General features: G+C 38.2%; 2 protein-coding genes across 4 annotated transcripts in view; both read right to left on the reverse strand.

The window, feature by feature from the left end:
* Positions 1-25,297, reverse strand: part of LOC106066567 (opioid growth factor receptor-like protein 1) — a 95,459-nt gene that overhangs the window by 35,723 nt on the left and 34,439 nt on the right. The window lies entirely within an intron of this gene.
* LOC129921605 (uncharacterized) overlaps positions 7,671-25,297 on the reverse strand; it is a 45,429-nt gene continuing 27,802 nt past the window's right edge. The window contains exons 9-15 of one of the 3 annotated variants that reach the window (XM_056044250.1): positions 20,773-20,810; positions 20,517-20,576; positions 20,152-20,224; positions 18,814-18,892; positions 15,293-15,359; positions 14,329-14,477; positions 7,671-8,072 (exon numbers count right to left, since the gene is read on the reverse strand). In XM_056044250.1, coding sequence (XP_055900225.1) covers positions 7,817-8,072; positions 14,329-14,477; positions 15,293-15,359; positions 18,814-18,892; positions 20,152-20,224; positions 20,517-20,576; positions 20,773-20,810 — 722 coding nt within the window. In that variant the 3' untranslated portion in view covers positions 7,671-7,816. The remainder of the gene's footprint in view (positions 8,073-14,328; positions 14,478-15,292; positions 15,360-18,813; positions 18,893-20,151; positions 20,225-20,516; positions 20,577-20,772; positions 20,811-25,297) is intronic. The other 2 variants (XM_056044252.1, XM_056044251.1) reach the window with 2 other exon arrangements.

The raw sequence follows: 25,297 nt of genomic DNA on the forward strand, positions 1-25,297 counted from the left end.
AAATTTAAATAAATACTACTATATTAAAATTGAAGAGCACATAAAAACTTGATACTAAACAATGAATAGCTAAAAGAAAATAAATTCTGTTAAGTCTTCTTAATTAACTGAAATCAAAGACTTGAGTTTAGAGAATAGAGCAAACACCAAAACTAAAATTATGACAGATGAACATATTGTTATAAACCTGGTGGTGGCACAGATGGTGGTGGTGGTGTGTGTGTGTAGTCAGCCGACGCAAATCGCCCCAGGCCAGCGCTAGATGAGCGGTCAACCGTGACGAGTTACGACGATCGGCCGAGACGAGTATCAACATGATGGTTCGGGAAGGATCGACATCGTGAACCGAGCTCAGGAGTGTCACGAGGGATGTAGTCATCTGACCACCCAGAACGGTCGAGCGACGTTCTGTCCGGTTCTAGAAGGCCAGCAGGGACCCTATATAAAGAGCGAAGGTATCAGAGACCAGTTGTGACAACATCCCGATCTACAGTTCGTTACAACGGCTCAGTACAAGTCCGAGACGAGACAGAGAGACCAGTGCAAGAGTTGATACAGCGGAGAGATATTTGTACAGTCTTGTGTTACGTGCTGCCAATTGTACAGTATTGGCTGTTATTTATTGACATTAAACTATTACGTTATTTTCAAGCCCTGAGTTGTCAAGTTCTTACAGTTGGTGGTGTCGTTTGGTGCCATTTGCAGTGAGCCTGGATAGGGAGATTCGTAACAACTGGTGTCAGAAGTGGGATCTGCAATGGCTACTACGAAAACGCTAGACCAACTCCTTTTGAAGGAACTGAGGCGAGAGCTCCGTAATCGAGATCTGAAGATGAGCGGAAACAAAGAAACCTTACAAGCACGCCTTCGGGAAGAACTGGTGAAGGAAAAAGAAGATCCGGACACATATCTTTTGAAGTCGAACCGGACTTGCAGGAACAGATGGCAGCTATGCAGGGACAGATGGCAGCTATGCAGGGATATATGGCAGCTATGCAGGGACAGATCGCCAGTAGCATACAGGAGCAGATGGCAGCTATGCGAGAACAGATGAACTCGGGGCAAGAAAACACCAATTACAAGATAGACAAAATGGACTCGGGAATCAAAACGGAGTTATTGGCAATGAACCAACGCATACATGCTGTGGAGGAGAGAATCACCAACATTGACGAGCAGATGAATCAGAGGGTCGATGCAGTGGAGAAGGCCATCGACGAAATGAAGATACAAGTCCAACGCAAGCACACAAATGTACCAGAAGCAAATATGACGTCATTTGTACCTGAAGTCTCCGGGAAAATGAAGCCCCCCGTATTTGATGGTTCCGTGTCCTGGTCAGTATACAAGAAGCAATTTGACGCAGCAGCCAAAGTTAACAAATGGAACAGTGAGGAGGAGAAAGCAACAGCCCTTGTGTTATCCCTAAGAGGAAAAGCCTCCGAATCGCTACAGTCTCTATCGAACCAGCAAGACTTCGCCGCCCTTGTCCAGGCTATGGAACTTCGATACGGGGATGAACATCTACAAGAAGTATATCGTGTGCAACTAAAGACCAGACAACAGCGCCTCGGTGAAACACTACAGGAGCTAGAGACAGACATCGAACGCCTCGCACATCTGGCCTACCCAACAGCCGCACAAGATTTTCTGGAGGTCATTACCACAGACGCCTTCATTGATGCGCTTCGAGACCCCGAGTTAAAGAAAGCCACCAGAGTTAGTGGTAGACGTAAGGCCAGTGAAGCCCTCGTATACGCTCTCTCATATGAAGCCGCTAAAAACGCATCTGGGAGCGTTCATCAAGGCCGAAAGTTGGAAGTCAAAGAGGAAGAATTTGAACAACTTGTGAGAAGGGTGACAGAGGCACTAGATGAACGACGAACAAACCAGATACCAGAAAATCAACCTAGGGCTCCTGTACGATGCTGGAATTGTGGTGAACTCGGTCATATACAAAGAAGCTGCACTAGAAGATTCCCACAAACTGGAACCCATTACAGATCAGAAAGGTATGCACGACCAAGTTCCCGGGGCTACCAGGGAAACTAGCACGCGACGCACAGACCCGGATAAAGGGGCGGAACCCGGCGACACAGAGAATGAGAGCCCCTACAACCATCATCCCGGTCGCCGTGCTAGGACAGAGCAAGAGTCTGAAAATCATCGGAAAAATTGGATGTCAAAATTATCACTTCCTCCTAGATACTGGTGCCTCACGATCAGTCATCCGGACGGATAAAGTGGACAGTAGCAAGAAAACGCCAGTTGGAGCCTACTCGTTGAAAACAGCCAGTGGAGAACTGATGCCCATTAAAGGCCTGATCGACATAACAGTCGAGATCGGGAATCAGTCATTCGAACACGAATTCCTGATTGCTGACGTCACAGATGACTTCATAATAGGGCTCGACTTCATGCTGAAATATGGCTTTTCCTTAAATATCGGCGGAGGCACTTTACAATGTGGAGACCTCGAAGTACCCTTGCTTGGCGACGAGAATGAAGAAGATGGCCGAGTCAGAAGGATTAAGTTGGTAGAAAATACAACCTTGCCTGCCAAGTCTGAAATGATCATTTGGGGGAAAATTGAGGACGGCTATCCCACGACAGGAACAGCGCTGGTAGAAAGCTTGGACACCAACCACAACGGGATAGCAGTAGGAAAGGCACTAGTCACGCTTGGGAAAGACCTAATGGTACCCGTAAGAATTATGAACCTCGGTACAGTAGAGAAACACTTTCGGAAAGGTAGCACTATCGCTGGTTGCCATGCTCTTGAGATGATAAGAAACTGTAGCAGTGAAAACCCCGTCGAAAGACTCGAGTCCAGTGAACCGCAGGTTACTAAATTTCTGACAGAAGTCCAAACGATATTGTCGAAAGAACAGTACACCAAAGCAGAACAATTCCTCAAAGAGTTTTCTGACATATTGCCATCTGATGAAATGGACTTTGGGCGGACAAATCTAATCCAGCATCAAATAGACACAGGAAACACTAGGCCTATACGACAGCAACCACGTCGCCTGCCGCTAGCAAAACACCAAGAAGCTATGGACATCATAGAACGGATGAGGCAGCAAGGGGTTGTTGAACCATCCAATAGTCCATGGTGTTCACCAATCGTCTTGGTAAAGAAGAAAGATGGATCCACGAGATTTTGTGTCGACTATAGATTATTAAATGACGCCACACACAAGGACAGCTACCCGCTTCCTAGGATTGACGACACATTGGATACACTTGCTGGGTCACAGATCTTTTCCACCCTTGACCTGAAGAGCGGTTACTGGCAAGTAGGACTACACCCCGAGGACAGAGATAAAACAGCTTTCTCTGCTGGTAATGGTCTCTGGCAATTTACCGTAATGCCTTTTGGACTCTGCAACGCCCCAGCCACCTTTGAAAGACTAATGGAGCATGTGTTAAGAGGACTCAACTGGACCACGTGTCTTGTCTACTTAGATGACATTATCGTCATAGGCAGAACCTTCGAGGAACATATCGCAAACCTGAAGGAAGTATTCGAACAAATCAGAAACGCTGGCATGAAATTGAATCCAAAGAAGTGCTCCTTGTTCAGAAGGAGCGTCAAGTACCTTGGGCACATCGTGTCGAAGGAAGGAATCAGCACAGACCCGGATAAAGTTGAAGCCGTAAATGAATGGCCGATCCCCGCTAATATCCAGGAGTTAAGAAGCTTTCTTGGACTCTGCACGTGCTACAGACGTTTCGTACCAAACTTCTCTAGCCTCTGTAGCGCCCTTCATCAACTGACAGAACCGAAGCGGCCTTTTATTTGGACAACGGAATGCCAGGAGGCCTTTGAGCGACTTAAAAAGGCTCTTGTTTCATCACCCATTCAGGCCTACCCGATACCAGGCGAGACGTTCATACTTGACACCGATGCGAGCAATACTGGAATAGGCGCTGTCTTATCCCAAAAGATAGATGGAACTGAGAGAGTCATAGCTTACTTTAGTCGGAGATTATCGAAAGCCAAGAGAAACTACTGTGTCACAAGACGTGAGCTACTGGCAGTTGTGGATGCCATACAACATTTCCACAAATACTTATATGGGCAAAAATTCACCCTTAGGACAGATCACGCTTCTCTTCAATGGCTGTTGTCATTTAAAAATCCTGAAGGACAAGGACAAGGTGGATTGAACGTTTGCAAACCTATGACTTCGAGACACAGCACCGAAAAGGCCAAACTCACCAGAATGCTGACGCGCTGTCTCGACGGCCTTGCAGAATGGAATGTAAACACTGCAGCAAGGTTGAAGAAAAGAGGGGTATCATTGATTGCCAACGTCTTGGAGTACAAGCATGTGGATCATGGTCCGACGAAAGAATCCGAGAAGACCAGTTAAAAGATGAAGATCTGGCTCCCATTCTGCTTATGAAGGAAGACGGACAGAGACCGGAATGGCATCACCTTTCTGATAAAGGGGCTGCTACCAAGGCATATTGGGCGCAATGGGACTCACTGACAATTGACAATGGAGTTCTCAAGAAGGTCTGGGAAACCGCAGATGGAGAAAGCAATCGCTTGCAGCTGTTGCTGCCTAAAGTAAGAGTTGCCGAGGTGTTGCAAGAAATCCATAATAATTCTAGTGGGTCACATTTAGGTGTCAACAAGACCTTTGAAAAAGTACGCCAGCGGTTTTACTGGTTTGGCTACCGGGATGATGTAGAAGAATGGTGCCGAAGGTGCGATGCGTGTGCAGCAGTAAAGGGCCCGCACAGGAGAACGAGGGGACGTATGCAGCAATACAACGTCGGTAATCCCTTCGAAAGAATAGCGATCGATGTAGCCGGACCGTTTCCTGAGTCCCAGAGAGGAAACAAGTACGTTCTAGTGGCGATCGACTATTTTACTAAGTGGCCTGAGGTGTATGCGATACCAAACCAAGAAGCCACCACCATAGCGGAAACACTTGTAGAAAATTGGATTAGCCGATTCGGTGCTCCCATAGAGTTACACTCCGACCAGGGCCGAAACTTCGAATCCAAGATCTTCCAAGAGATGTGCCAGGTACTCGGCATCGAGAAGACACGCACAACCCCTCTTCACCCCCAGTCAGACGGGATGGTAGAACGATTTAACCGAACACTGGAACAACACCTGTCGAAAGTCGTCGACGATCGTCAAGATGACTGGGACACCTATATACCAATGTTCCTTATGACATATAGAGGATCGATTCACAGCACCACTGGTTACACTCCAGCAAAGATGTTGTTCGGCCGAGAGCTGCAACTACCATGTGATTTGCTATTCGGGATTCCGGGAGATGTGCCAGCCTCTTCCACAGACTATGTCGCAAAATCTCCGAAAACGGATGGAGAAAGCTCACGCTCTTGCCCGCAGGAACATCAAGATCAACAGTGACCAGGTGAAGACAAGGTACGACAAACGGGCCAATGCCGCTGGGTTTCAGGAGAACGATCTGGTGTGGCTTTACAATCCACAAAGACGAAAAGGCAAGTCCCTAAAGCTTCAAAAAGACTGGGAAGGACCCTACCGAGTGATAAAAAGAAAAAACGATGTTGTGTATCGAATACAGAAGAGCTCATGGTCCAAACTGAAGGTCGTCCACATCGACAGACTCAACAAGTTCTATGGTGAAGCTGAATCTGCCCGGGACGGACAGATCTAAGGAGGGGGCAGTGTTATAAACCTGGTGGTGGCACAGATGGGGGTGGTGGTGTGTGTGTGTAGTCAGCCGACGCAAATCGCCCCAGGCAAGCGCTAGATGAGCGGTCAACCGTGACGAGTTACGACGATCGGCCGAGACGAGTATCAACATGATGGTTCGGGAAGGATCGACATCGTGAACCGAGCTCAGGAGTGTCACGAGGGATGTAGTCATCTGACCACCCAGAATGGTCGAGCGACGTTCTGTCCGGTTCTAGAAGGCCAGCAGGGACCCTATATAAAGAGCGAAGGTATCAGAGACCAGTAGTGACAACATTCCGATCTACAATTCGTTACAACGGCTCACTACAAGTCCGAGACGAGACAGAGAGACCAGTGCAAGAGTTGATACAGCGGAGAGATATTTGTACAGTCTTGTGTTACGTGCTGCCAATTGTACAGTATTGGCTGTTATTTATTGACATTAAACTATTACGTTATTTTCAAGCCCTGAGTTGTCAAGTTCTTACAGTTGTTGGTGTCGTTTGGTGCCATTTGCAGCGAGCCTGGATAGGGAGATTCGTAACAATATTTAAAAAAAAAATCAAAAATATTTTAAGTAATTTACTGATGAATATAGTTGTTATTTCTAAAGCGAACACTTATCATTACAGTACCTGGTATAACACAACTTACCATCACTTCCATCGTAATCTTTACAGTACCTGGTATAACACAACTTACCATCACTTCCATCGTAATCTTTACAGTATCTGGTATAACACAACTTACCATCACTTCCATCGTATAATGTCCTATCTTGAATATCCAAGAGCAAATTAAATAAAATATTTGTATTGGTTTTCAATTAACAATGATTCTCATTCTGACAACAAATTCAAACAAAACTTTAAAAAAAAATTATGACTAATTGATCTAATGAATCAATATGGCAAAAAATACTTTGACATTTACAAGGAAGAACAAGCATCCTGGAATGACTTTGACAAAAAGTTTCATCATATTATTAGTTACCTCCCTTATTTTTGAGTTTCACAAGTTCCTCAAAAACATTTTTACAAAACAAAAAAAAATGCAGATAATACTAGTTATAGGCCAGGGGGTAACATGCCTAAGTTCTCCACACAGTTGATAGAGTATTGACAAAATTAACAAAATATATCACATTCCTTTTTTTTTTTGGAAATAACATTAGAAAATAACTTTATACTACTTCTTGGCTGATAAGAACTCAAAAGTTACAGAGAATACAAAATGGTATTTGTGTTATGGGATATGACATAAATTAACAGCTGTGCAGCAGCAAGTAATATGGCTTCAAAGTGTTTACTTTCTGAAATTGAAATACAATATGGCTTTGGTGGCTAGGCTACTAAATTTAACAATAGAAAATATTACCCTAAAGCATACTTGTACTGTACAACTTGGATAATGAATATACTTTCAATTAACTACAGAGATCTATGTCAATAAGGTTTACAACACACAGTGTTGTAGAAGGCAATGATATGTCTACTGTATTATACTAACACATATCACATTGGGGGACACTTGCACTAGAGTTACTAGTACATGAGCACGCATAAGATGATGGTATCAGAATTGCAAGTAGAGTGCCACTATCTGTAGCAGGCCATTATGAAAAATACAATTAAAATAGAATGATAGGAACCACTGAGTAATAGTCCAGATAAAAATTGGGTTATGTTTTTTCTAATTTTTCTCACAGAACAAAGAAATATTTTCTCTCAAACATCAAGAGAAACTTTTAACTAGCTTGATTAATTCTTCTTTCAAATAGTACTGAGCAAAAGGGTGATAGCATAAACATATTATGTTAGCTACAGGAAAGAACAAAAGTCATTGACTAAAAGATCAACATGAAATTAAAACAAAACAAATTAACATTTAGACCATTGAAAAAAAAATGTTTATAGAAAACCTTAAAAATGGAAACTATCCAACAAAAAACTGATGCCTTGATGACTGCAAATTATGTAACAGCATCTGAACAAAACAAGTCAATATTATATATATATAAATGAAAGGTGATTTTAAATTTTACAAGATATTCAATAATTAGCATATGTGCTATTAGAAGTTATTATATAAAATATATATAAGTAGTTAACTGTATGGTGATGGTCTTTAAATAGAATCTGCACCTCGACCTTTTTTTGCCTGCCTGCTTTCATCAATAAGAGTATAGAGTTCTTCCCTGTCAGCATTATTTTTAATTGTTCCAATCCAGTAATTCTCACAGCTGCTCAAAGTAGGGGCCAAAGTTTTTTCCACCAAAGCTTCATGAAGGACAAACTCAAGGAATGGTTTCTTAAGGTGCTCGTATCCCAGTTCTCCAAGTGACTTCAGAATGCGAGTGATACGTAGATAGTTGTGAGTGTGACTGCAAAGAGAAAACAAAAGGCTTACTGCATGGACTGACTTATTAATTTGTAGTATGATTAGGTGAGCTTTAGCAAGTAGTACGCATCCATGGGCTTGATTAGTCCTTCAAGAACTGGAACTTTTTTACAGTGACACATACTTTCAATGTGACTCACACACAATTAACTGGAGAACTCTTTGCTTCATGAGCACATAAAAAGTTTATTGACAATAAAGATGATAGTATACCATTGTGGGAAACATGGACGAGAGGTTAAGTACGCTTGAACTGAACTTGGCTTGGCTTCCTATGAAGGGGGCTCGACGTTCGACACCCGACTCGAGCATGGAAAAACCTTTCCCAGATATCCAAATATCCTCTCCCCCACTATCTACAAATGGGATTGGACCATAGCGCTCTGAGCATGCTAAAAGCATAAAAGTAGCGCTATATAAAAGCTATAATTTATTTAATGGTTTTAGGTACAATTAAGGCCATGTTGTGCCCTTAGTTTCTCAAGGACCCCTTCCTCTATACAACAAGTTCCGTAAGAAAGTTAAAAGCTATACAAGAGACTAAGTACTAAAGTTTTAAATTTATGTATTAAAATTTTTTTGAAAATAAGTTAATAAAAATCTGTTGTAAAAATTTATAGATGGACTTTGCCCCAAATAAACTCTTTCTTAAATTTTAGCAGCCAGCCCTACTTCCCAGATGAAACAAAAAAAAATGAAATATTAATTATACTGACACTTACTGCTTTACAATACTTTCCTACACCTAAGAAATAACACCTTGACTTGATACTCTATGGAGCTACAATGAAATACTTTCTACTACACCAAAGAAATAACACCTTGACTTGATACTCTATGGAGCTACAATGAAATACTTTCTACTACACCTAAGAAATAACACGTTGATTTGATACTCTATGGAGCTACATTGAAATACTTTCTACTACACCTAAGAAATAACACCTTGACTTGATACTCTATGGAGCTACAATGAAATACTTTCTACTACACCTAAGAAATAACACCTTGACTTGATACTCTATGGAGCTACAATGAAATACTTTCCTACACCTAAGAAATAACACCTTGACTTGATACTCTATGGAGCTACAATGAAATACTTTCTACTACACCTAAGAAATAACACCTTGACTTGATACTCTATGGAGCTACAATGAAATACTTTCCTACACCTAAGAAATAACACCTTGACTTGATACTCTATGGAGCTACAATGAAACACTTTCTACTACACCTAAGAAATAACACCTTGACTTGATACTCTATGGAGCTACAATGAAATACTTTCCGACACCTAAGAAATAACACCTTGACTTGATACTCTATGGGGCTAAATGAAATACTTTCCTACACCTAAGAAATAAGACCTTGACTTGATACTCTATGGAGCTACAATGAAATACTTTCCTACACCTAAGAAATAACACCTTAACTTGATACTCTATGGGGCTACAATGAAATACTTTCCTACACCTAATAAATAACACCTTGACTTGATATCTATGGAGCTACAATGAAATACTTTCCTACACCTAAGAAATAACACCTTGACTTGATACTGATGTAACCCTGCCTTGCACCAGTGCTTGAGGTGCGCACTAGTGCACTTTTGAACGAAAACAGGAAGACACTAGAAGAGAGAGAATAACAGTGCATCAGGGATTGTTAAGAGTCTGAATGTTTGGGAAACTAAGAGGCCAACTTTTGTGCTGCCTAAAGGTTGTAGTAGGGACCTGGAGCAAAGTGGGGAAGGCTGTCGTTGGTCCACATTTGGGTTAAGTAGCAAAGGACTGGTATACTTAGTAGTAAGACTCTGAGGAAGCTGAAGGATGAATCATCATGTTATGTGTTTACCCTAGTGAATAAACACAACTATTTCCTGTTAAACTGTGTTGAATTGCATGCCTTTTCGTTGAGTGCATAACCTCAAGTTACAACAATACTCTATGGAGCTACAGTGAAATACTTTCCTACACCTAAGAAATAACACCTTGACTTGATAATCTATGGGGCTACAATGAAATACTTTCCTACACCTAAGAAATAACACCTTGACTTGATACTCTATGGGGCTACAATGAAATACTTTCCTACACCTAAGAAATATCACCTTGACTTGATACTCCATGGGGCTACAATGAAATACTTTCCTACACCTAAGAAATAACACCTTGACTTTATTCTCTATGGAGCTACAATAAAATACTTTCCTACACCTAAGAAATAACACCTTGACTTGATACTCTATGGAGCTACAATAAAATACTTTCCTACACCTAAGAAATAACACCTTGACTTGATACTCTATGAGGCTACAATAAAATAATTTCCTACACCTAAGAAATAACACCTTGACTTGATTCTCTATGGGGCTATGGTGAATAACTGTACAAGAGCTACAACTACTTTATACATAGTTATTAGTCAAACTTGTACTCCTTTGTCCACTCATGTTATCCATGTTAGGGCTCATACTTTAAGGGGAGGAGGACCACCACTAGGGAGCAAAATATCGATATTTAAAATTAAAAAATCGAACTTTTTTTTATTTCATTATTTGAAAGTTTATCCATTTATCTACAAGTTTTGAACATTGAAATATGTAATTTTTAACTTTAAATATTGTTTTTAGTCATTTTTCTACAGCATGTATAATGTTTATTTCATCTAATTCCGAATCTACATGTAAATAATACCCTTGGTAACGCATTGAATACTTTTGAGTAGTCATATTCGACCTAGGCATATTTGGCATCAATGAAACCGTCGTTTCTTACACTTTCCTAAAATAACCGTATCTCCGAAATAATATAAATAGCGTTTCGGCTTTGAACGGAAACCCGTGGTCACCGAGAGTGTAAAATATATTTATTTATAGTATCTTATTATTTCCGACAAAATGATTGGTCGGCATTGGGCTTCCGCCCCTATCGACATTAGTTTGAACATAAACAAAACATGGTTGTTTACGTTTCATTGATGAAATAGTTTTAGATGCTCTACCTGTTGACTTATTATTCAACATCTAGATCTAGCATGAAAACTAAAAAGAATAGACCTTAGTCTAGATTCGTCATTCTAGATCTAGACATTATAAGACTATTAGCCGGCAGGCTAGGCTGAGATGAGGCCCTCCCTATCGACATCGCTATATTATTGATTATTCATTCATATTCCCATCAACATGATCAATTAGATCTAAACAAAAACATCCTTACTGACCTTACCACATGATAACTGGTGCCTCTCAATCAAGTAGGTCTAAAGCCAAAGCCTATCAAAGCTTGCAATACACATGTGATCTAGATCTAGCTGGATTATCAACAATTTCACTACTACAAGATATGATCTAGACTTAGACCTAGATAATAACTAATTTTCTTCTCTACAAGTTCTAGTCTAGTTACCACTGACATTCACTTTGGAAACAAGACTCAACTACCCAGGTAAAATAATTTTTATTATTGAAATAGATCTAGATCTAACTATTCTAACTTTCGATATAAATGTTATCACTATTGTAGAAAAAACAAACATCAATGGATCTATTTTTTTTTTTTTACTGTACATAGGGCTGGGCTAATTCTAGACTATATTATACAATACAATACTTAAATTTCTGGATATAGATAAATAAAAAAAGAAATCACATTGTATTTCTTTGATATTATTAAAACTAACTTATATTTTTTTTTTAGAAAAACTATTTTAAAAAAATAATTCAGCTGACTTTACAATCTTTTTTTTAATTTTTATTTTAAAGGTTCTTCGGCATTGATGCAATCAACTGAAATTTTATGGAAAAGATCAGGGCAGAAGTTTACACAGAGATAAACAACCTTGTCTTATGGAAACACCAGGTTGTTATTGAGAGTTTTATGAACAGATCTGAGCCCAGGTATTGTCGTAAAACAGAACAATTCGTCGACCTTACAGGTTTCGAACTACTTGGTTCTCTCCGCAGCCATGTTTTATTCTGAAGTAAGGATAAGATCAGCCTAGGTGACCTAGGCTATGGTAATTCAACTAAGAATGCTATAAAAAAACAACCTTTCTACATGCTATGCAATAGCTATAAGAAATTATCATCATGTGGACAAAATAAGAAATGCCATTTTAGCCACTATTCGCCACTGGATTTCTTCTACCAAACCACATCACCCAACCGGAGTTTCTTCATGGTGTTATTTTAACTTTGCTGTCGCACTGGACAAAGTTCCTGTAAAAGTATTTGATGTGTTAGCATTTCTTAAAATATGATTTACTTGCTAATCTCTTGGAACATTTGTATCAGCAGTTGTCATATCAAAACCTTTACAGTGGCGCTTCTCGGGAGCCACCCAGAATGCAAATGAGACGATTCACCCAAAAGTAACTCAAGCAAAACAAAATGTATCTAATTTAAAAGAATAAACTTTTCAGTCCTTGGATCTGTTGGAAATTTGGCTTTGGATTTTTGTATGACTTAAAAAATGATTGCATGTTTCCATTACTATTCATAGTCATCAGCTTTCAAAAAATGGGACCTAAAAAAAAACCTGTCAAACTCAGTATAAAAGAGAAATAAAGCTATTTAACACAGATGTCACTTAAGGAGAGCAGCTTAAGCTTGCAGAGAAATAAAATTAATTGAAAAAATTGGCCCTACCTATGGAGAATACTGTTTAAATCATTTTAAAAAGACTTGTTTCTTTTTAGGTGTTTTTCTCGATAATCACATTTTTGCTTCGGTCACCTTCTTCAATTTGTATCTACTTTTTTATTTATTGATGGATTCTTATGAAATTTGGAATATATGTTAACAACATAATGTAGTTCCATTATATAGAGCCAGTTTTTCAATTTTTGTCTTCATTTTTTTAATTTTCAACATTTTGTCTCCAAAATTGTCATTTTTTATAGAAAAAAACATATCATAAGTTCGAATAAAAATATTTAAAAAGTAAAAAGATTTATTCAATTTCTAAGTCTATATCTTTCTAGATACATTGTTTAAGTATTAAATTCAAGTTATTTCATTCATTTTCAATAAATACTGTAGGAGTAGATACAGCTTAAAGTTACCTTAAAAAATCCAATATGGCGGCGTTTCCATGGCAACCAAAAAATTTTAAAAGATTTTTTTTACATTTTTTACATTAGATTAACTCCATATATATGTATACCAAATATGAATGCATTTGGTTAAAAAATAAAAAAAATAGCCTCAGGTGGTCCTCCTCCCCTTAAACTTTTCATGCTTTTAGTTTTCTACTAAATTAAGTGATTATCATATCAGTAGTTCACAAGTAAAATTTAGCAATGTTCAGTACAGTTCTACAAGGTTACTGTTTGACCTGTGATACATTTAAAATGTGCATCAAAATCACTCTACTTTGTACTTACAAATAAACAAAATAATAGTAAAATCATGTTTTCTATCAATAAAACTGCTCACATTTTGAATAAGGCACATATAGACAAACTTTGGTAAATGAAACTCATTTATAGATAAGTCCTGATTATTTTGAAAAGAAAAAAATAAAATAAAAATACCCTAACAAGTATCATTCAACAATTTCAACCAAATGTATCTATTCTTCGTCTATCATAATGCCATCATATTGAATAACTTATCACTCGTCTGTATAAAGATATTTCCACAATCAAGAGGTTTCAATGGCCTGTTATAGAATATAATAATACATTTGTCATCTAGTAAGGCAGGTAATTTTGGGGAGAGATAGTACTGAGAATGTGTCAATTGACTGGCTTTAATGCACACAAACAAAGAAAAAAATACTAAAGGAGCATGAGCATAAATAAAATATGAAATACCCTCTTGTTGTTTGAAGACTTTACAAGCAAAGCTAGTGTATTAAATCCGTATCTATTCCCCTATGCTGAAGTGCTATCCATTTTATTCAAAGTCATTTCCTATTCCCTACCACTTCTAATTAAGTAGATATTTAACTGTATTTGCATTCAACAACCCATGCAATATGTTTCAGAAGAGTATCAAGTTAACAAGTGAAAGCATATAGTGACAGTAGTCTTACTAGTTTACAACAGAAATCTTACCAGTCTAAAACAGTTGTCTTAATAGCCTTCAACAGCAGTCTAAATAGTCTTCAACAGGTCTTACTTGTCTACAACAATAATTCTACTATTCTCCAACAGCAGTCTTACTAGTCTGCAAGACTATTTCTACTAGTCTCAACAAATGTCCTACTAGTTTAAGTCAACAGTCTACTTACTAAGTCAAATTTTCAAAGCACTCCCGATAGTTTTTAGCTCTTTGAATTGTTCCTCTTTCCTCATCTACTAGTTTCATGCCATAGAAGCCAAGCATCATCTTGTAGGATTTCAAAACACGAGCCTTAGCTACAGGGTTTTTCTGGATGGCCTGCAATCAGAAATAATAAGCCTTAGCTAAAGGGTTTCCTATGATGGCCTGCAATCAGAAATAATATGTCTTTGCTATAGTTTCCCATGACGGCCTGCAATCAGAAACAATAAGTCTCAGCTATAGGGTGTCATAAAATGGCCTGCAATCAGAAATAATATGTCTTTAGAAATACAAAGTAAGTGAACTTGTGTGTAGTTCATTACTTCCACTCCAGAAGAGATTATGTCAAATCTATGCAAATGACACAAAGAAAAGTCTACACAAACAGTGGTCAATGAAAATATTATCCTCAAGCTGGAATCAAATTAAAATTCCCTAATTTTTTTACTTTGACAAATAAATGTAAATATATGGTTATGCTGTGTTTAAAAAAAAAAGTAAGTTATCTCCCTCATTGCACTATACATATCAATGTATTGCATGTGACCCACATAAAATAAATGATGGCATCTTCGAAAAATCTTTTTACTACAAGTTTAAATATTTCAAACAGATAGTAAATTGAGTAGTTTCCCTTTGAAACTTTGTAGCCTGTGGTGAAAAGAACTTCAAGTTGTAATGTTACTGTGGCCAAAGGTTAATGAAGTGGCGCAGCATAATGGCCAACCAAGTTTACTTTTCTCAACTAAGTTAAGTACCCAATAGACCCAGAGTGACTTAAAAACCTAAAATAGCAAATCCAGCCATCAGCAGGCTTAGAACTGCATTTATTTGTAACTCATGACATAACATTCTAGACTATTTAAAAAATTGGTCACACACATGTATATTTAAGGATGTAAAACAAAAAATCATTATATGTTTTCCATTACCTCTGCTTCATGTAACTGTAATGGCTGTGCTAGACTGTTCATACTTTCTTCACGAATGGGGAAAATCCTGTAGAAATAAAGAGTTGATAAAGAATCTTTTTAATACAGACTCATAGCACTGTACAGATTGTACCAAGCCTGTAGATACAAAGCCTTGGTGCTTTAGCTCCAGATGTTAATAAGCTATTTTGATTTAATGAGAACTAACCTTAAGGTTTGAGTTTTTTTTTTGTTTTTTTTTTTAGTTTAAAAGAGGTATCAGTATTGGAGGTGAAAAGCTAACTAGTGTTAACAGCTTCAAATACCTCGGAGCTATTGTCTCAGATGAGGGAACAAAACCCGAATTATTGGCCCGAATAGCACAGTCCACAGCAGCCCTTTCAAAACTTAAAATAATATGGAAAGATAAGGGCTTAGCCCTCGGCACCAAAATCAGACTGATGCGCTCTCTGGTCATGGCCACATTTTTATATGCTTGCGAGTCATGGACGTTGAATGCAGAGCTTGAGAGGAGGATCTTAGCAATGGAATTGAGATGCTACAGAAGTATCCTAGGCATCACATTCAAAGACCGCATCACAAACCAAGAAATCAGAGACAGGGTTACTGTAGCGATCGGAGCCCATGACGACCTGCTAACTATTGTGAAAAGACGAAAGCTTAAAACCTTTGGCCACATTACAAGATCTACGGGGCTCGCAAAGACCTTCCTTCAGGGAACAGTGCCAGGGAAAAGAAGAAAGAACAGACAGAAAAAGCGATGGGAGGACAACATTAAAGAATCGACAGGCCTGCCGTTGAGAGAGGTTCTAAACAAGGCAAAAAAAGGGAGGAATGGAGAATGACGCTCGACAAATCTTGCCTGGTGCCCCAACGGTCCAACAGACTAAGGGATAGGTAAAGGTAAAAGATAACCTTAAGGTACAAGTTCAGTTAATCAGACTAACCCTGTTACACTAAATCTAATCAAACTTAAGCAAGTGTCTATCATTACAAATAAGGAATTTTCTCCTGTCAATTACAACATTTACACAAGGCAACATTTTTGTCTGAAAAAAAAATCACATTTAAAATGGTGGATTTTTTCAGAGCAAGTTTTCAATGCTAAGTTTTTGTCTCCTTCTTTCATATCTTGACCCCAAAAATACCAACAATACTTTAGACCAGTGATGCCCAAAGTACGGCCCGTGGGCCAGATCCGGCCCACGACGCAATTCCATCCGGCCCGCCGAAATGTCGGCACAAAGTGTAGAAAATCCCCTCTTTTTCCAAAAAAAAAAAAAATTTAAAATTAGAATGTGCAAAAACGTTTGTGCATTTATGAAATAGGTATCTGAGTGTAAAATGTACGTTTTCAACCAAGAAAAATGACACGGTTCTTTACTTTTTTTGTGGAACATGATAATAAGCCAACATTTTTGTTTTATAAAGAAAGTGTGGCTACTTTAAAACAAAACAAAACATATAAACGACATTATAAAACAAATATGACGCCATTTTTGGTTTGAGCCACCGCAAATAAAAGGTTGTTAAACTAAGCCTAGAAATCGGAGGATTGATGGGAATATTTACCAAAAAAAAAGAGAAAAAAAAATGACTTGGTTGTAAAGCTAGCTACAATGTTGCTGATATTTTAAGTAAAGAAAAGAAGCCATCTTCTGAGGTGGGAAAAAAAAGATAAATTTCAAATATCCCATTAAATAATGAAGAAATGGTTTGTAATTTTTTTTTTAATGAACAAAGTTTGTAAGTGCTGAATAGTGTATAGTTGCCCGGGCAAGGCTTCTCAGCCTCACCATGGCGCTCAGGTGGAAAGGGTTGTTAGAAGAGATGATACGGCCAATAGGAAAGCAAAAAAGAACCCCCCCCCTCCATTGGGTGCATAAGGACCAAGTCCATTACACTGGCGGGAATGGAAGAAAGCACCAACAAACATGTCACTATGCAAACACCATTCCTCAAAGGACACCTGCACGGCTGATGTGGTACAGAGAAGGAATATGGGAGAGTTTCCCTGATGTGCTCAGCCATTGGCCTCACTTCTAATTCGAGTACCTAGGGATATGAGCCATACGTAATAGGTATGTAATAGTTTACATCTGCTTGGATCTTTCTCAGACAGTTTATTCAGATAGACAGATGGAGACAAGCTTCCTTAGGCCTGAGTTTCAAAAGTCATAGATTCAACTCTTATGAGAAAGAAGAAGATACCTTCAGTTGCAAATAATACATTCAATGCATAAACAAGAATAATAGTATGTTTAAATATCGATATAAAATTCACATACATAGATTAAGCCAAACTAGTAATATGAACTAATCCAGCTGAACCAATCCAGTATTACTAGAGGGCAGTTTATAGTTTCTGACCTAATTCTAGTTGTACTAGTCATTGCTAGAACACACATCCAAATGTCAGAAGTTAATTTTTCTGTGTTCTTTTCTTAGGGTAGAACATACTAGTGAATGACATCATTGCTCATAGCTATTAGTTTGTAAAAAAAAAAATAAAAAAAGCTAAAGTAGCTCTTGTTTGTATATTGGCTAGATACCTTTTTGGTGTACAATTTGGTCATAACTAATGAAATATTAGTTTTCATTCATAGTGGGTTGGACATGTTCAAGTAATAAGACCAACTAGTTATTAGGATCAAATCTAGTATAAATACTGGAATAAAGTTAGAGATGTCTGACAACAAATGCAGCACATAGATTGTGATGATCCATGGATCCAGATGAGATTGCTGAACACTTAAAAGATAGCTTGGAAACCTTTTCCCAAGATTTCCACTTCATAAAAGACATAGGGCTAGCATGCACTGAACATGCTTAAGTAGCATACAGACTCACAACTAAATAATGATTATATGATTATGATAAACTAACAATAATGGATTTTTCAGTCCAGTAAATAAGGCCAGTGGGATAGTTTTCTTAGCAAAGATCTATAGATATATGTTAAATCTAAAAGACTTAAGGACAGAAAATTAAAGAGTAAACTGTACAAATACATGAAAATTTCATTTAAAATTGCAAATTTATAACACATTTCAAAAGATAAAAAGTCAAAAATAGTTGTCCTATTCAAACGTGCAAAATGATTCTTTTCAAGTGCCCTTCTCAAGAATGAAATGGATGGTCTGAATAGTCAAAAGAGCCAATGAATTGAGATAATTAAGATTTCTACAGGACAGACTAAAAAAGCAAGACTATACATAAGAAGTAGAAGTCTTTTTTTTTAAATAGAAAAAAATGTAAACTAACAAAAGATTGAGATGTTGATTTTAGTTTTAAATGAATCCCAAATGTCATTTACAAAACAACTAAGTCTTTTTGACATAAAATGTTACATGAGAATGCACAAACCTTAAGAAAAGAATAATAAAATCCCAACTCCTTTTTTTCCCCCCAGTTCCCTCAAACAATGACTCTTTTTTTAAGAAAACATATTGCATTGATTTATGATTTAATTTTAAATACTTCAAGAAAAGTACATAAAAAAATATATTAAAAAAACTTACCACTGTATATATCCATGATGTTGTTCCAAACGATTGTAATCTTTTTCCCAGTATTTGTGAATCTTATCAATATAGTCACCTTAAGAGAAAAGATAGAACTTGTAATACCAACACGGCAATTAGGACAAATGTGTCTTTCACCAGTATAAAATAAGATTAGGACAAATGTGTCTTTCACCAGTATAAAATGAGATTAGGACAAATGTGTCTTTCACCAGTATAAAATGAGATTAGGACAAATGTGTCTTTCACCAGTATAAAATGAGATTAGGACAAATGTGTCTTTCACCAGTATAAAATAAGATTAGGACAAACGTGTCTTTCACCAGTATAAAATAAAATAAGATTAGGACAAATGTGTCTTTCACCAGTATAATATGAGATTAGGACAAATGTGTTTTTCACCAGTATAAAATGAGATTAGGACAAATGTGTCTTTCACCAGTATGAAATAAAATAAGATTAGGACAAATGTGTCTTTCACCAGTATAAAATGAGATTAGGAAAAATGTGTCTTTCACCAGTATAAAATGAGATTAGGACAAATGTGTCTTTCACCAGTATAAAATGAGATTAGGACAAATGTGTCTTTCACCAGTATAAAATGAGATTAGGACAAATGTGTCTTTCACCAGTATAAAATGAGATTTTTATAATAGTGTCTTGAAGTATGCCAATGACTGTGTAGAAATGAAATATATTTTAGATGGCAATGATAATTGAGCTATTTCTTCATCAAAGTATCTGTCTGAAACATGCTACTGCTGGGTGGACTTCAGATTCCTAAAATTCCTTAAGAAAACTCTTAAGAACTTCAGAACTTTCAGAGATTTCAAATAAAAATCTAAAACAAAGTCGTGCCCATGGGGAATCAAAGAAATCATACACAGACAATTGTCACACATTAAATTTATTTGTATTCATTATTTTTTTACAAATCGGTCAAAATTTAAGAAAAACATGCAAAAAACATGTGTTCCAACCATTCAATATCGTAACATACTAACAAATCCTAGCTCAACCCATTTTAAAAACAAAAGTTTTATATATACATATTTACAATACACTTGGACACATTAAAAATTCCAACTCTTAGCCATCATGAGAATTTAAACTTAGTACCATTAGTTAGGCCTTTTTTTTTTCATCTCATTCTTTAAACTGAAAGGTTTGTTCATTTGAAAACATTTAAAGTCATCATCACTCTATATTTAAAATGTTTCAAGACAAGTAGCAGAAACCCAGTGTTCTTAGGACATTCATACTTTTCAGGATTAGACTTGGTTTCCTGCACTAAATGTGTGTAGATGGTTTTAAGTTCTATTAACAATTACATACCATTTGGTTGAGACTCAATCTTTCCCATGTAAAACTTGTAATTGTCTTTCCAGTTTATATTACCCTTTAGTCCCTAAAAAGAATCAGTAACTTGTATATATATATATATAATTAATATCACATAAAACACTACATTCACAACAAAATGCATAGTAATTTATATATAATTTCACCAGCTAAATACCCGGAAGAGCGGGTAATTATAAAAAAAAAAAAGATTTTTTTTTCTACTGGAACTGATGCTTTTGTTCACCCACATCTTTCAATCTGTTGCCAATTACAAATGTTACTAATTACAATTTTAGCAAGTACTGTATATATTACACAATTTTTAACTAGATTACATCAATAATAAAAATACTTACAGGATACCCTGCTCTATATCTTTCAGTATCTTTGTCACCATAACGGTATTTCTTATTCCTCTAAAAAAAAAAATAATATATATATATATATATATATAGATAGATAGATAGATATAAATATTTATTCATGGAAATATGCCAAAACAAGAAACTTTTTCAAGCATCATTCTATGCAGAATGAAATATAAAAAAAAATCAACTCAAATACACAGCAAAACATAAACTGAGAATTCTAAAATAAAAATAAATGTCTTACGTTTTCTTTCCTCTTTGATGCAGATTTTTTTCTAGGTCCCTGACATAAAACCAGAAAAATAAAAACAACACCTAGTGGAATCCACTTAATTTGAAGTGGAAGATAAAAGTTGTGACTCCAAAGTTAGAAGAATGCTAAAAACACTTCAACAAAGGAAATAATATTACAATGTTACTTCCCTTGTTGAGGAAGTCTTCAAATGAGAAGGTATTTTTCTTCATAGTATTTGGGGAGGGGGGGGGAGAGAGAGAGAGAGAGTCTGAAAGTCCAATGTTCACATATAAAATTGTACAAGCCCAAAAAGCAGAGTGACTTGGAGAAAGGGGAATAGGAAAAGTGTCAGTCTGCCAGTCCTTGTCCCTCACAAGAAAACTCCATCTCACTCATGACTACACAAAATGTAACATGCCAAATGCCATTGGATGGTAAAAAAAAATCCACTGATAGCAACATGCTAAAGTATTGATGAATGCCGCAGGTGACCACTGACTTATGGATGAGTGAAAATAGCATACAGCGCACTGAAAAAACTGTTCATGTTTTATTCAGATATCAAGAACCAGGCATAACTGACATTGTAAATACCACCTTTTTTTTCAATAGGGACAAAGAAAGAAAAAAAAATCTGAAGTAAATTGAAATTAGGGAAATTTTAATTAATGCAAATACTTTTTTTTTGGATTCCACTATAAATTGCAAATGAAAAAAATAAATTAAATAAAAAAGGCAATTTATTAATGGGAAAGAACTCTTAATAAAAAGTGGATGCATAAATGAATGTAGAATACAAATTGTTTTTAAAAATAAACAACAACATATAAATAGTAGATATTCTTAAGCTCAACAGTATTTTGTATGCATATTTTTGTGAGTTAAATTTCTATGTGGCTGTAAGGTAATAAAATGTTTGCCTTTTTTCAGAGTAGTAAAATTTGGCACATAGACATAAAATTTTAACCCATAAATAGCTAGAAAATATAACTAGAATACAACAAATCAAGTGAAGTGAGAAGTAATTAGGAATGTCTAAATTTGTGTTCAATATGAACACAATAAGACTTAATGCTTTGATTTATTTTGTGTGTCAAAGCATAGCAAATACATTAGATTGGGCACTCAAATATTTTCCCAGTTCTAACCAAGATTACTTCTAGAGCTCTATTTTTCATATCACTTTCTAGATATGATACTAGCAATATAGATTTATCTCTAAATTTAAAAATCTGTTCTTTGTTGTTGTTGCTTTTTTTACAAGAGATTTTAGTCTATTTAGTCTATATAAATAAAAGTATTACTAGTCTAACTCATCATAAGAAAAAAATATTGTTATAAACCAGTTGGTGGCACAGATGGGGGTAGTGGTGTGAGTGTAGTCAGCCGACACAAATCTCCCCAGGCCAGCGCTAGCCGAGCGGTCAACCGTGAAGAGTTACGATGGCCAGCCGAGACGAGTTTAAACACGACGGTTCGGGAAGGATCGACGTCGTGAACAGAGCTCAGGAGCGTCACGAGAGTTGTGGTCATCTGACCACCTAGAAACGTCAAGCGGCGTTCTGTCCGGTTCGAGAAGGCCAGTAGGGACCCTATATAAGAGCGGAGGTGTCGCAGTCAAGACGGTTGAGAAAAGGGGCTCAATACAGCAAGATTCACGACAGAAGGTTCACGACAGGGGTTCAGAACAGTCGACTACAGCACAGTTCAACCGTGTGGTTCTGTACGGAGCATTACAACGGTTCAGTGCGGAGTACTGTCAAGTACAGTTGAGACGAACGGCGTCTTGATCTTGGTCTGCGATCAAGTCAGACACAACGAGCCTAGTGTGTGAAGTCAGTCCTGAACTGTTGAACCCAGTGCAAGCCCGGAACGAGACGGAGAGGCCAGTGCAAGAGTTGATACGGCAGTACGGTGTTATTGGAGAGATATTTGTACAGTGTACGTGTTGCCAATTGTACAGTATTGGCTGTTATTTATTCAACCATTAAACTGTTACGTTATTTTGGAGCCATGAGTTGTCAAGTTCTTTAAGTTGGTGGTGTATGGTGCAGTTTGCAGAGAGCCTGGATAGTGAGATTCGTAACACTGGTGTCAGAAGTGGGATCGGATCGAATCGGATAGGAACGGATCTACTATGGCTCATCTGAAACTGCTGTATGAACTCGAAGTGAAAGAACTGAAGCGAGAGCTACGTGATCGAGGGCTGAAGACAAATGGAAATAAGGAAACCTTAGAAGCACGCCTCCAGGAAGACATAGTGGAAGAAGAGGAAGATCCAGACACGTATCTTTTTCAAGTGGAACCAGATATGGAGGAGCTCTTGAACTCAATACTAGGAAACATCAATTCCAAGATAGATGCCAAGATAGATGTCATGGTCTCGGGAAAGAAAACCGAGTTATTAGCTATGAACCAACGCATACATCACCACCATAGAAGAACAGATGAACCAGAGAGTCTACGCTGTTGAGAAAAAGATCGAAGAAATAAAGACGTAAGTTTACAGAGACTTTACCAAGATGCAGAAAGCAAATGTGATGTCGATTGTACCCGAAGCTTCCATGAAGGTAAAGCCTCCTGTGTTTGATGGATCCATGTCCTGGTCCATCTACAAGCTACAATTTGACGCCGCGGCCAGAGTTAACCAATGGAACAGTGAGGAGGAGAAAGCAACAGCCCTTATATTATCCCTAAGAGGAAAGGCCTCCGAACTGCAGCAGTCCATTCCAAACCCACAAGACTACGCTGCTCTTGTCAAGACGATGGAGCCCTGTTACGGTGACGAGTATCTGCCAGAATTGTATCGAGTGAAATTGAAGACCCGACGACAGCAATCAAATGAAACTCTACGGGAGTTGGAGGCAGACATTTCGCTTACCCAAAGGCACGCAAGACCTCCTGGAAATAATCATTACTGATGCGTTTGCTGATGCACTTCGAGACCCCGAACTGAAGAAAGCCATCAGAGTTAGTGGCAAGCACAAAGCCAGTGAAGCCCTTGTGTACGCTCTCTTATACCAAGCTGCCAAAGACGAGTCCGAGAACATTTACCAGGACCAGAGGCTGGAGGTTAAAGATAAAGGTCGCAAGGAACTGAGAAAATTGAACGACGCCCTAGAGAAATGTAGAATCATGCAGATACAACAAAGTCAATATGGGGTGAGAAAACTATGCTGGAACTGTGGTGGGTTTGGCCACCTACAAAGAAACTGCGCAAAAAGATCTTTTCGACAAGAAGGGAACCAACATATCTCGAGAACAGTATCCAGACCCTGCAGGAAGGCTGAAGAAACGGGGGTGATCATCGATTGTCGTCGATTTGAGGTGCAAGCTCCCGGGCCGCGGTCAGACGAGAAAAGCCAAGATGCTCAGGTAAAAGATGAAAATGTAGCCCCCATTTTCCGAATGAAGGAAGCTCATAATTTAGCCCGCAGAAACATCAACAGCAGCAGTGACCAAATGAAGGCAAGGAATGACAATAGGTTCAATGCCTCGAGGTTCCGTAAGAACGACTTGGTCTGGCTAGACAACCCCCGGAGAAGAAACGGAAGGTCCTATAAGCATCACAGAGATTGGGAAGGCCCTTACTGTGTAGCTAAAAGGATCACAGATGTCATTTGCTGGATACAAGGAAGCCACCGGTACTAGCAGAAAGTCGTCCACATCAATCGACCCCATCCGTTTCATGGTGAGTTTGATTCTGTCCGGGACGGAGAGATCTAAGGAGGGGGCAGTGTTATAGACCTGGTGGTGGCACAGATGGGGGTTGTGGTGTGAGTGTAGTCAGCTGATGCAAATTGCCCCAGGCCAGCGATAGACGAGCGGACAACCGTGACGAGTTACGACGGTCAGCCGAGACGAGTGTCAACACGACGGTTCGGGAAGGATCGACATCGTGAACAGAGCTCAGGAGCGTCACGAGAGTTGTAGTCATCTGACCACCTAGAAACGTCGAGCGGCGTTCTGTCCGGTTCGAGAAGGCCAGTAGGGACCCTATATAAGAGCGGAGGTGTCGCAGTCAAGACGGTTGAGAAAAAAAAGGGGCTCAATACAGCAAGGTTCACGACAGAAGGTTCACGACAGGGGTTCAGAACACAGTCCACGACAGAAGGTTCACGACAGGGGTTCAGAACACAGTCGACTACAGCACAGTTCAACGGTGTGGTTCTGTACGGAGCATTACAACGGTTCAGTGCGGAGTACTGTCAAGTACAGTTGAGACGAACGGCGTCTTAATCTTGGTCTGCGATCGAGTCCGACACAACGAGCCTAGTGTGTGAAGTCAGTCCTGAACTGTTGAACCAAGTGCAAGCCCGGAATGAGACGGAGAGGCCAGTGCTAGAGTTGATACAGCGGTACGGTGTTATCGGAGAGATATTTGTGCAGTGTACAATTGTACAGTATTGGCTGTTATTTATTCAACCATTAAATTGTTACGTTATTTTGGAGCCCTGAGTTATCAAGTTCTTCAAGTTGTTGGTGTATGGTGCAGTTTGCAGAGAGCCTGGATAGTGAGATTCGTAACATATTT

Source organism: Biomphalaria glabrata, chromosome 10 (genome assembly GCF_947242115.1).
Source record: "Biomphalaria glabrata chromosome 10, xgBioGlab47.1, whole genome shotgun sequence".
In the NCBI taxonomy this organism is placed as follows: Eukaryota; Metazoa; Mollusca; class Gastropoda; family Planorbidae; genus Biomphalaria; species Biomphalaria glabrata.